Source organism: Rattus norvegicus, chromosome X (genome assembly GCF_021556685.1).
Source record: "Rattus norvegicus strain SHRSP/BbbUtx chromosome X, alternate assembly SHRSP_T2T, whole genome shotgun sequence".
In the NCBI taxonomy this organism is placed as follows: domain Eukaryota; kingdom Metazoa; phylum Chordata; class Mammalia; order Rodentia; family Muridae; genus Rattus; species Rattus norvegicus.
In genome coordinates, this window is record NC_141554.1 from 18,969,030 (window position 1) to 18,982,019 (window position 12,990).

General features: G+C 39.1%; 1 protein-coding gene across 1 annotated transcript in view; it reads right to left on the reverse strand.

Annotated features, from left to right (window-relative positions):
* Positions 1-12,990, reverse strand: part of Otc (ornithine transcarbamylase) — a 76,665-nt gene that overhangs the window by 7,702 nt on the left and 55,973 nt on the right. Inside the window, exons 5-8 of the mRNA NM_013078.2 lie at positions 10,610-10,763; positions 7,717-7,839; positions 2,490-2,543; positions 2,255-2,404 (exon numbers count right to left, since the gene is read on the reverse strand). Of these exons, the coding sequence (NP_037210.1) occupies positions 2,255-2,404; positions 2,490-2,543; positions 7,717-7,839; positions 10,610-10,763 (481 nt within the window). The remainder of the gene's footprint in view (positions 1-2,254; positions 2,405-2,489; positions 2,544-7,716; positions 7,840-10,609; positions 10,764-12,990) is intronic.

Here is a 12,990-nt window from a genome sequence, read left to right on the forward strand (position 1 = left end):
CTTCTAAAGTACTGGCAAATGAGATGGAAAAGAAGTAGCATTTATACCTGTCACATGTCAGGAAAATTATTATTCTTCCAGCTTATAGTGCCGGCACCAGAAAATTGCCCAAGTTGAGCATGAGGCAAAGTATTGGTAAGTTAAAATTGCTCCACCAAATATTTGAAACATATGACAAAGGATTAACCATGCTATATAAAAGAATCTCATACAACCAGTGATAAAGGGAACAGATAGAAATCAATTAAAGATATGACAGAGATACAAAGACATAGAAACGGAATGACCAATCAATATGAAGAATGCTTAACCTAATCAGAAATAAGGCAACTTTAAGAAATCACGAGATGCCATTTTCTCTTCAACTTACAAGATGTAAAATGTAAATGACAAAGAACGGGGTATGTGGAGATAGACCTGTAATTTACAACTAGAAGTTAAACTATTCATCCTGTTTGGATGAACAGCACTGGTGCTTTTTTTTATGTATATAGGACAACAAAGAAAAATTCTTCCTTCAGAAGCTTATTGTCTAGTTCACGAAGAAATATTAATAAGGTTGTTCTTTGTAGAATTATTTGAAATTAAGATTTTTACTTATATCAATAAGAACTGTGTTGGCAAACCCACTTGTACTTTGCAATTCAAGGTGCAAGGTGAAGAATGAACCAATAGAGTTCACCTCTGGGATTGAGCTGTGACTGGAAGCAGGTGTCAGGGATGCTAGAGGCTGAAATTAAGTTCACTCTGTGGAATTGGGATCATTGTGATCTGTACTTTTCGTTTACATGCACACCATTACTTAATGAAATTATTTAAAACTTATTTTGAAAGTAACCGGGAGCTGGAGAGATGGGTCAGCAGTTAACACCGGCTGCTCTGCCAGGGGCGTTAGGTTTGCTTTCCAGCGCCCACATGGTGGCTCACAGCTGTCTGTAACTCCAGCTGGAGGAGTCACAGCACTCTTCTGGCTTCGATGGGCAGAGCAGCCAAGCAGTGCACAGACACACATGAAGGCAAAACACCCATAGACCAAAAATAAAAATGAAAGTAAAAACATTTTTACAACCTGCAAATATGTCAATGAATTAATACGAAAATCTCAGTTTTGTCAAGTGGAAAAAAAAGTGAGAATAATATGTTTGAAGTACCATGTAACAAATATTAAACCAATACTTGTATGTAAATGGGCAAACATATGTAAATGGGCAAATAATTCTGAAAAGAACCACGTTATACTTTTAAACAGTAGCCATCTGTGGAAACAGTTGAGAGGGCAGAGAGAGACAGAAAATAAACATGTTGGTTTTATAACTTGTTAAAAGGGGGAACCACTTTTTCAAATTTTGATAAGTAATAGAAAGAAAATTATTGTGTTACTTTGTTCTTATTTCTTTGTGTTTTTCTATAATCACTGTCTTGAGCTCAATGTTCTCCTGTCATTCAGGGTATGCTTTCAATAGAAGTTCTCAAAGTGTGGCCAAACTAGCAGAAATGTATTACCTGGAAATCAAATAGAATGCAAAGTTTTACATGCATGACCCACTGAATCAGAGACCCTGGAGTTGGGACAGCCAGCTGAGGAAAACTACACACACTGGTCATTCAGATGATTGCTCAAGATTGAGCATAGTGCGTGCAGAGGAAGGCATCATTCAGTGTTAGAGTTCTTTGCCTAACTTGCTCTAGGCCCTGGGCTCCACGCAGATGCCCAGCGCTGCAGACAACCAATGAAAAAGGTAAGAGAAGAGAGGGAGGCAAGCAGGAAGGAAAGATTGATATCCAGCTTTTTTGATCTTCCAGTAAGGCATTAGATTGAAAGGGTGTCCCTTAGGGATCTCTGGGGACAGTTGGAAAAACTACCACGGATTTAAGAAACATTAGAAAATAAACATAAAAGCAAGACCTAATACTGCACGCAGTTACTGGGGCTTTTCTTATGGAAGAAAACTTAAATCGTATGCAGCTGAAGTAACCCAATTTCTTTGAACTTATGCAGAATAAAGCATTTTGGAACCTCTGTTGTTGTTAGAGAGGGAAAAGCTTGCTCCTCTACAGGTCAGGTTTCAGATTTGTCTACCATAAATGTTTTTTTTCTATAGAATATTGCTAGTCTTTGGGAGGAAAGAGATCTTGTTGGGTTGCAGTGAGTCCTTAACAGGGTATGAAAGGTCCCTGAAGTGAATGAGCGATGAGATGGTTTAAGTTTTTATGAATGTAATGAATGAACCTTCAGAGAAGCTTCAATTTGTACCTTCATTGTAACCTGGTAACCTTGGAAAGCTTGAAGACGCTTTTTCTTCTCATCCTCTTGTCCCATGCTTATCCAAGTATCTGTAATTAATACATTGCCTCCACGTGCTGCTTCCAGTGGATCATTTGTCATTGACAACCTGGTACCATTCTAGGACAGAGAAGTCTGCTGGTTAAAAAACAAAAACTTCTTGGGACCAAGAAAAACAATTAGAAATTTACAAATTAAAACCTACCTCCTTGGCATACTGCTCTGCTAGCTTGACTATATTAGGATCTGGCTCATAACCCTGCAAGAAAAAACATTAGCTGATTAGTTAGTTTAATTATCCATGACACTATTTAATAGCTCTTATATTTAACAACATATCTAGTATGTCTTAAAACAAAACAAAATAAAGCCTAAGAATTGGCGCTCTCTTCTCTTTTAAAAGATGTAGCTTATTCGCATTAGGTAGAGCACATTGAAGCTTTCATGGTGTCCTTTGGACTATCTCTGTCTTCCTCAGTCATAAAGACGGTCAGAGCATGGCATATCCTACCTCAGAACAAACCTCTCCTTGATCTTTTAATGGCATGAGAAAACTATATACATAATTACATAGCCTAACGCATTTTTATCTATGCCTTTGTACAAAGGACTCTCTTTTTTTTGTCTAACATGCTTCTCCTCACTCTTTCCACGGACAAGTTTTGAAATCTCAGCTTTAATGACTACTCCACAGAAAAGCCCACCGTAGCCACTCCAACTAAAGACTAATGGGCTCCTGCCTTACTCTTTTCCCAAAGAGTGGGACTTGCTTTAAATATCATGTATTCATATATTTGGAGTAGTTTGGAGAGGTAAGCAGGTGACTGTAAGAGGTGCACATTCTTAGGATTCAGTGATATGGCATCCTGGGAGTCTTGTTTACTCACCCTAGTCCCAGCTCTAGTGGACAATCTGCAGGCAGCTAAAGTAGCTAGAGTTAGTGGCACACGGCCATGAACAGTCTCTCCCCACCCTCCTGTCTGCGTAAATTGTTCAGTACCAGCATCTTATGGCAAAGCTGATGCAGAGCCTCAAGCCTCTCTGCCTACCTCCCTTGCTTCCATGTCCTGCAATTCTTCTCGATATACTGCCCCGGGAGAGCCAACCATCCCCTCGGCCCTTTACACTAGTGTCCTTTCCTACAATGCCAGCCTTTCATCCTTGAAGGTGTCTTCATCAGAACATGGCAGCTCATGAGCTCATAGGGAATTCGTGTCAGTTCAAACCCCACAGTTATACTCACCCTCCTCCATCTTTCTCATGTTTTTAATTCATAGCACCTATTATGAATCAATTCTGTGCATTTTATATATGGATTTCTATTGAGTGTTGGGATATCCCTTTTACACTCCACCACTATGAGTAATCATGATAGTAAAGAAAACTTACTTCTTTAAGTTGCAACGGTGCTGCCAGAAGGTGGCTTTTATCTGTCTGACCCCTTCAGACACTGCCTCGCTCGTTTACAGAAGGTCAGTGATTAATAGGAAACCAGACCCCTTCGCCCAAGACCAGAAGATCCAAATGAGCATTCCACATACAAAATGCTCAATAGGTCATCTAAGACTGTGGGTTAAGCTCACATCATGCTCAACTTCTCCCTCTGACCACTCCTGATTCCTTACCTTGCCCTTTTCCACAGCCACTGAGTTCAGGGTTATACTGTCATGGGCATGTTATACATTCTACACACTAGTCTCTCAGATTCTGCTTTCTGAGAAGCTCAGCTTATGCCTGGTCTGTTCACCTGAAATCTGGCTTCTTTACACATACTTGTCTACCATAATCCTTTTCTCCTCACCAAATTCTGGAAGAAAGAAACTGCCAAGATATTGATTATGATAGCTGCAGCCATTTTAAAGCAAGGTTTGTTATGTTCAAGATGCCATGAGCTTTCGGAGTGTGGTTTATGGAGTTTGGAGGGGGCGTAATTAATAAAGGTTTGTGAATTTGGAAATCAATGCTTTGAACACACATAAAGGTAAACATACATAAAGAGCCAGGGCTATTACACCAGGCACCTACTGCTCTGGCAGTGTAGTCTTGCCTTCAGGGAGGAGGTATTGGGCTCTCTAAGCATAATCACTCTTAGAGAAAGAATCAATAGGTACTTAGAGACCCAAGAGAGAGGCTTGGAAATTAGAAAATCAGCCAACCTTGCCCACCCTGAACTGTGATTTACAAGGCATAGAGAACTTCTTCACTCACATCTCTGTTTTCAATACTAAATAGCCCATTGGCCTTTACATAAATCTTAAAGCCAGATGAAGAAGGTGATTAATAAACCAGTCTAGATATTCACTTAGAACAATGTTAAAATCATCACCATCCATGGCTTATGGAACACTGTTGCAAATCATGGTCAGAATAATATTCTTGGGAACGTGTAAGTTATTCTTGGTTGAGGCATGAGGAAATGGATTACATATGATTTTGGAAACTTCAGTGTTTCTTAAATTTATAATAAATCCAGCTTTATCTTTAAGGCAAATAGTTCTACTAACAAAAGAAGACCTACAAATTGATGGACCAACTTCTGCACTATCAGACTTTGCAGCAGTATTTTTTTAAAAAACAAAAACAAAAACCTTGCTCTCACCAAGATTTGAGTGGACTTTGCTACACTTTATCATTTAAATGAGTTTCCATATATGAACATTACTGAAATTACTCTGTAATATTGGAAATTTTCTTTTAATGTTAATAAAACATTTTTGACAAGTAATACAGCATTTAAACAGTGTATTTTTTCAACAGAATGGAGCCATTCCAGAATCTCCTTATAGCGGGGAATAATTATTTTCAATGCACATTTTCTCTATGAAAGCAAACACACTCACATTTTGTTTTCATACAGACCCTTTCTGCAGACTTGGAGTTCTAGTGAGAGTGTGCTCAAACACGGCACAGTCGAGCTTTTTTACCCAGTGCATGCTAAATGAAAGGAGAATTTGTTGGAAGGGCCATCTTTCTGAGTCAAGAAAATTTGTTGCAATAGATGAGCCTCCAGAGCATGCTATTATTGCAAGTACTTGCCATTTGTTCTTCAGCATGGCAGGTGCATCGGGACAAATAATGTCCTTGGGAAAGTCACGCCCTAGAGGTAGGGCATAACTCAGTGGTAAAGTACTTAGGTAGAATATATGAGGCCCTGGCTTTGATGCCACGGCAACACACACACACACACACACACACACACACACACACACACACACACACACACACAGCCCAATGGGAACCCCTCAGGATGTAACTTTAATCGGAAATAGGGTCTTTGCATATATAAGCACTTCAGCTGCGGCCACGGTGAGCGGTAGTGACCTAAATTTAATCGGCTATCATTTTGAAGACCAGGGGCTTTTGCACATAGAGATCTATGGACACAGAATGAAGGGGGTAGAAGAAACGCTTGGAGTAATTAAGGAAGAAGCCAATTAACAAATGGAACATGGCTAGGCTGTGCCAGCACCTAGAGCTCAGGCAACATGTCACTTTGCTTTCTGAACCACCCAGTTGGTCCTAATTTGTTCCGACCTAGGAAACTAAGAGAGAAGGATGCATTGACTCAAACCAACTCAGCTGAAACATGAGAGAAACTGATTTTATTTACTTATTTGGAATACAACAGGCCACACAAGGTTGTGATCAACACAGAACTTACAGCTGTTTTTTTTTTTTTTTTTCTTTTTCAGAAGGCCACTTTCTGGCTACCAGACTGCTCCTCTCATTGTAAGTGCCAGAGACTTGCCACTCCACTTTGCCTGTTCAGTAACTGTTCAGAAGGATGAAATGCTGCTCTCCTGACTCTAGGATGGGACAATTCTGAAGCACGCCTAACACCCTGAGCTCAGTTGTTATACCAAGTGAAGTTCTTTCTGTTAGATTGAACATGTCATGGCACTAGGGTGACCAAATCATCCTGGTTTTCCAAATAATCTTGAAAAATTAGCACTGAATGTTTCTCTTCTCTGGAAATACCCCAGGTCTAGGGAAACCAAGATGTTTGGTCCCTATCTAAAGGATCCTTCCTTGATTTTCCCTTTCCCTGTTTTCTTCCTACTGCTTTCCTGTAAATCTCTCAGGCATGGATATGTGAGTAGGAAACTCAACTGAAGACACTGCACAGAGATGGAGGGTAAAATGTGCATGAGATACTCAAGACTGGGTGATCGTTACTGCTATGTTCCTAGTAGTTGGTAAAGAAACATCTCAAATTCAAGAAGCAGAAGCGTGAAGAAAAAATTTCAAGTCCCTCTATATTTATCTATCTATATTTGATCCTTCAAATACACTGACAGGACACGTGATTGTGGTGACCAGGTGTGTCCTCATATGAAGGCCAATTCTCTGACTGCAAATCAACACTCAGTTTCCGAAATCGTTTCTACTCAGGGAACTTTCCTTTTTACAAGACTCTTGAAAGCACATCAGAAGCTAAACAAGAAACATAATGGAGAGAAGGGAATAGTAGATCTGGGCTGTTTAAAACATTCTTAGTAGGGCTTTTAGGGTTGGCTTGTTCCTTATAGGGCTAATTCCTACCTTTCCGAAGTCCTGTTCATTCTGCACAGAATAAGGATATCATAATGCAAGATGACTTCCAGGGGGGGTGCACATGTTTTTATTTTAGTGAATTTATTTATGCATGTATGTTATTATACAGATCAAACATCTATGTGTTAAGAAATTTAGACCATATAAAAGGACATCCCTTGAAGAAGGAGGAGGAGGAGGAGAAGAAGAAAACTCTCTTCTACCTCTATCCTTGAACTTTCTAGTTTTATATAGAGGCAACAGCTATTACCATTTCCTTAAATAACAGAGTGTGCTTCCCATACATTCTATGGAAATGTATAATCAGGATAGAAAAACATGTAGCGGTAGACTAGATTTAAAACTTTGAAGAGACCCTGGTGATGGGGTTTGAAATCTAAAACTGGATCCTTGACATAGGATAGACATCTTTCTTTCTTTCTTTCTTTCTTTCTTTCTTTCTTTCTTTCTTTCTTTCTTTCTTTCTTTCTTTCTTTCTTTCTTTCTAAATCACATTGCTGCACTGGAGAGACTACAACACCATTCCCATGCCCTGAATATTTTACATGGTCTGGTTTTCACTGTACTCTTCTGCCTGTGTAGTGATAACGCACAAAGATGCCAGTCATCATAATGACCAGTATCAGAATACCCAAAAGCATAATTCAGATGTGCTTTTATCACAGAATCACAGAATAAAAGGCATCAACCAAGACTAGTTTCCATGATAGATATGTAAAATTGGGCTCTTAAGAAGCTAGTTATTTAACAGAAGAGTTGGTAATATAGCTTAAATTACCTGACTTCAACTATGCTCGCTCTGATCAGAAGCCTTGTTTCCACTGGGTAATAGCTTCTGACCACCAGAGAAGCTTTTTCAGGCCAGACAGCATTCCTACCTTTGGAGTAGCTGCTTGAAGGTGCATCCCGAATTTTGCAGCACTCATCATGATGGAGTGCAGGATATTGTTCCCATCTCCTATCCAGCTGAGGGTGAGACCTTTGAGAGAGCCATAGTGTTCCTACAAAACAAGAGGTAACGGCATTGGATATGGGGAGGAAAACCCACTTTCGTGGAACAGTTACTAGAGTTAAGATAAAGAAAAACTTTTCCCTCGAAATAAATGCCTTATCGGAAGGAAGAGACTATATTTGGAATTATATTCAGTAACCTGAACATACAATCACAGAACTGTAGAGCTAAAAGGTTCTAATATTTTAAGCCAAGACGTGGTTGTGAGGCTTACATCGTCATGAATTTAAAGAATTAGCAATGTCAATGTCCAGATAGCAGCCTTGTACTGAAGATGAAACAAAGAAAAGGGGCAGAAAGCCATTACTTCTATGTAACTCACATTTGTTATTCTAAAGAAGTATTATCATGCAAAAAATACAGTATAGCATAGCCACCATCAATGGTCAAAAAACATGTCCACTATTACTCTGTTTATGGATACAGTTATGTGTAAAGTATAAAGGCACTCCTCAGATTACAAATACAAATATCATGGTAACAACTTCTTTGTAGGGTGGGAGTAAAGGAATGGACATAGTATGTTCCAACTCAATTATTTCATTTTAAAACAATAATGAATCTAAATTACTTGATTCATTGCTTTAGAAATGGACAAAACTGCTCTAAACGTGGGGCTCACTAGGAAAGAATCTCTCAATTATGCATGAGGCCCAGGGTTCCATCCCCAGCACCACAAAAGAAAAAATTTGATAAAGCAGTATTACGTATGGGTAAGAATTTGTTTTTATTTTTTAAGTTTAAAAAGTATTCATTTTATGGAGGGATGGCAAGAACATGCTACGACATATATGTGGAAGTCATAGGACAACTTCCAGGCACCATCCTTCCACCCTTCCACCCTTCCACCCTTCCACCCTTCCACCCTTCCACCCTTCCACCCTTCCACCCTTCCACCCTTCCACCCTTCCACCCTTCCATCTTGTGGTTTCCCAGAACCGATGTCAAGTGACTTTATTCACTGAGCTGCCCTAGCATCCTGTTTTTATTTGTTTTGAAATGAAAATTTAAAAAAATCAAAAAAAGAGACAAGAAAAAACGGAACAAAAATTTATAGAAGGGGGAAGGGAGGCTGGAGAGCTGGCTCAGCGGTTAGGAGCACTGACTGCTCTTCCAGAGGTCCTGAGTTCAAATCCCAACAACCACATGGTGGCTCACAACCATCTGTCACGGGATCTGAGACGCTTTTCTAGTGTGTCCGAAAATAGCTACAGTGTACTCATATACGTAAAATAAATCATCCTTTTAAAAAAACAGAAAAATGTCTGCAGGGTTAATACATTTAAAGTTAAATCCTCATAAATATCAAAGAAGGAGAAAGAATGAGTCATTTGGAGATCACGGAACTAGTAGGTGGCGAGGCTAGTATGTGAAGGCAGGTTCACCTCACTTAAACCTTGTGATCTTCATAACCTGTTCTTCAGTCACTGAAATCATATCTTGGTGTTGCCTTGGTCAAGTGTTGCACAAGGGCCAGCAGGAGACCCTATGATAAACAGAACAGCTCATGTCCCCTTAGTGAGTTCATGACTTAGTAATGATAAAGTTCCAGAGGGAAACATGAAGTCATCTAGTGTCTACATAAGATTTCCCTCAAAACCAGAAACTTTCTGTCTGACATTGTTTCTTCTTCTCTGTGTGGATCTTGTCCTCACCTCCAAACAGCATTTCTTTGTGTTTGACTTCTCATTTAAATGCTCACAGCTCATTACAAGCATCAAATTCAAAGGAAGGTCAACCTATATCCAGTTTGCCTTTTCTCTTCAAAATCATCCAGAGACATGGAAACCCTGATTGTTAAGATTCTGAGTGACAAGATCATGTAGTTTGGATGTGTCAATCCAAATGAATAATGTAGGTCTTAAAAGTCATTCAAGTGTCTGATTTGGGTATAATAGCTGACTTAGATCCTTAATACTATAAAGTCTACATGTTCTTTATTCTATTTCTAATGAATTTATAAAATGGCAGGAAGTGCCCTTTTCTATTATTAAACGGTAACAGAGCATCTTGTGCATTTAAAGTAAACTCCTCTACTCCTCATCTCCAAGTTACGGAGTGTAGTGTCTGTAGGATGACTGTATAAGTTTCTTTCCATGGTGCTGGGATGAAATACCTGACAAAGGCACCTTAAGGTAGGAATGAACGGGCTATGTGGAGCTCACAGGTTCAAGGATATGGTTCATCATTGTAGGGGAGTCTGGGCCGCTAGACTTTGAGATAGCTGGTCACATTGCACCCAGTCAGGAAGCGGAGAGAAAGGGGAGTCCTAGCACTTAGCTCACTTCCTCCTTTCCCTTCACATTAGAACCCCAGGTCACGCTACCCACAATTAACGTCACTCTTCCCACCTCTTGTAGGCAGTGACTCAAAGATGTATTCAGAGGCTTGTCATTTAGGTGATTCTAGATCTCAAAAGGTTAACAATGTTAACCGCACAGTCGCATAAGTCGTATTCATTCCACACGCAATTTCATTCCTTAATCATCCATTGCTAAATTGAGCAACAGAAAGCAAAACGATTGAAAGAACAGAAGATATGAGAGGGGCTAAAGGGGGTTTGGAGGTAGGATTTAGAAGAAAAGGTCATACAGTCTCTTTAGAGCAATGTTCTGTTTTCTAGATCTCTAGTATTCACACATGTGCATACTTTTTAAGATCAAAGTTACTCATAATAACTGCTAAACATCATGTAAATAAATGGTTCCACTTGAGAGTTAGGAATGATTTGTTGTTGTAAAGCAAAGAAATACACCAACCTGGAGTGTAAGGTAATCAGCCAGGATCTGGATAGGATGATACAGGTCTGACAGTCCGTTGACAATTGGGATGGTTGCTTCCTTAGCCAGGATGTCCAGATCTGATTGTTTATACACTCGAGCTAACACTGCATCTGTCATGCTAGATAACACACTGGGGCAAACCAAGAAGAGACATTCTTACAATTGTTCTCAACAACTCCTTCTTTAATACAAGCTCCTTAAAGATATGAGTAAGTACAAATATATGAAAATGTGTGTATTGCAATACACCTAGGAGTGCGACAGTTTGAAAAGCTAACACTAAATATATAGTCATTATAGAGGACAGACATTGTTCCTCCACCCATATCTTATTCAGTGACCATGTTACATTTTTGTGGAGCTAAGAAATCAATTGTGAATCTGGCAGACATGATGATAAAGTATGACTGATACACGAAACTTTTTTCCATTTACCTAGGTTTAAAGGGACAAGAACAAACAGCAAGACATTAAAAAAAAAGCATTCATGACTTGGTATGTGGATAATTTTTCTTTATATTACCCAACAGGGGGAAATTTTTTTATTTGTTTTCATAGTATATAAAGCATCCATGTAGCAACTATGGAAGCACACATACAAACCCTACAGGAGAGAACCTTCTGCACAAAAAACCATCCACTGACAGGCTCTGAATGTCACCATCTACATCTGTAGCTTCAAGGCCAAGGGCACCTTCTCCTCACACTGTTCCCACCCAGTAACTAGGCTCAGCAGAGGAGAATGGAGCTGGACCATTAAGTCTTTCCTCTGGAGCACCCCACAGCTTCTGCAAGCTTTTGTTTTTTAAGCAACAATGCCACCTAGGTCTGTCCTACCCATATCTTCTTTACTTTCTCACGTGCATGGGCCAGTCCTGCATGCTGATATGAAGGCTTTATCTCAACCCTTGATTCATGTTTTCTACCTCTTTTGTTTTCCGTGGGCGTTTCCCTTAATAAATGTCTTACATGACTAATTCTATCTTGATGTCTGATTCACAGTGGACCTGTACTAACAGCTCAAAATGAACTCCGGTGCTTATAAAATTCTCCCCCAAAGACTCACCACTTGCAGAATCAAGGATTGAAAAAAATATTCATATATTAAAAATTTCCTAGATATTCTGATTCTTTCAAATGTTTGTAGATTCTTATATTTCCAGATTTTTTGAATTGGCAAAGTTCCCCAAAATATCTGGATATCTACACAATATCTCTGAGTAGTAACTTACTTACTCTTTTCTAGTAAAGCAGAGAAAATTTTAACACAAAAATGGTATGGAGAGTGATGCTTAAAATTTGGAAACTGGGATGCCTGAAACTTACTTTATTGTTTTAGTTCTTTTTTATTTTGTAACTGATGGCAGCAGTAGAGGAATCCGGATAATTTGTAGCTATAAAGTGTTTTAAGTACATTGTGTTTTGTAGCATGAGATAGGTGAATAAAAAGGCCACTTTGTAGGTTAAGTGATATCACTTCTCCCAAGGCTCAGAGAACATTGCAGAAAAAAGGTTGGAAAGATTACAAGAGTCAAAAGTTCAAGACTCACAGTGAAACAGTGTCTTCTGGACATGCCAGGACCATATCAGGCAGGAACTCACAGTAGCCTGTACAAGACACACCCATAATCAAGGCAGTCAACATTCTAGCAAGGAGTAGGAAGTGGGTTATCAGCCCTTACCACTAACTGAGGAACTATGGACCGTTGATGGCTTCTGGGGGATAAAGGGTTTGTTTGTGTTAGGAGTGTGGCTCCTGGTAGTAAAACCAGGATAGTGGATAGCCTTATACTGAGGGGTATATGGGCAGTATAAAATTGATTCCGTGGGTTATTTAAAACAAAAAGGAAGTCAAAAGTGGAGAGGGAGGGTGGATTGGGGAGGATTACATGGAATAATGGGGAGAATATGATCAAAACATAGTATATTAAATTCTTTAAGAATTAACAAAATATTTTTTTAAAAAAATACACTGTATCAGTGATCTTTTGGTGGTGTCTCAAGCAACACCAAAAACAAGGGTTTTCAAACCCTGCTCCACAGGAAAATCATTTGGAATATTTTCAAAATCTTTGATGTTTACTCCATATAGTATATATGAAGAAAACCCGAATCTCTAAGGAGTAGTACTTAAGGATTGGCAGATTTGTTTGTTTGTTTGTTTTGCTTTGTTTTGTTTTGTTTTTTAATTTCCAAAGAGATGCTAATATCCAGCTAAGGCTGAAAACCCAAAAATAGCACATTGCTTTTTAGATCAATATTGCCAGAACCTGGAATCTAAGCAGGTGCTCAGTATCTCAAATTCTACCCAGATTTACTGCCATGACATGATCTCTATTGTGACTGGATCTCCAAGT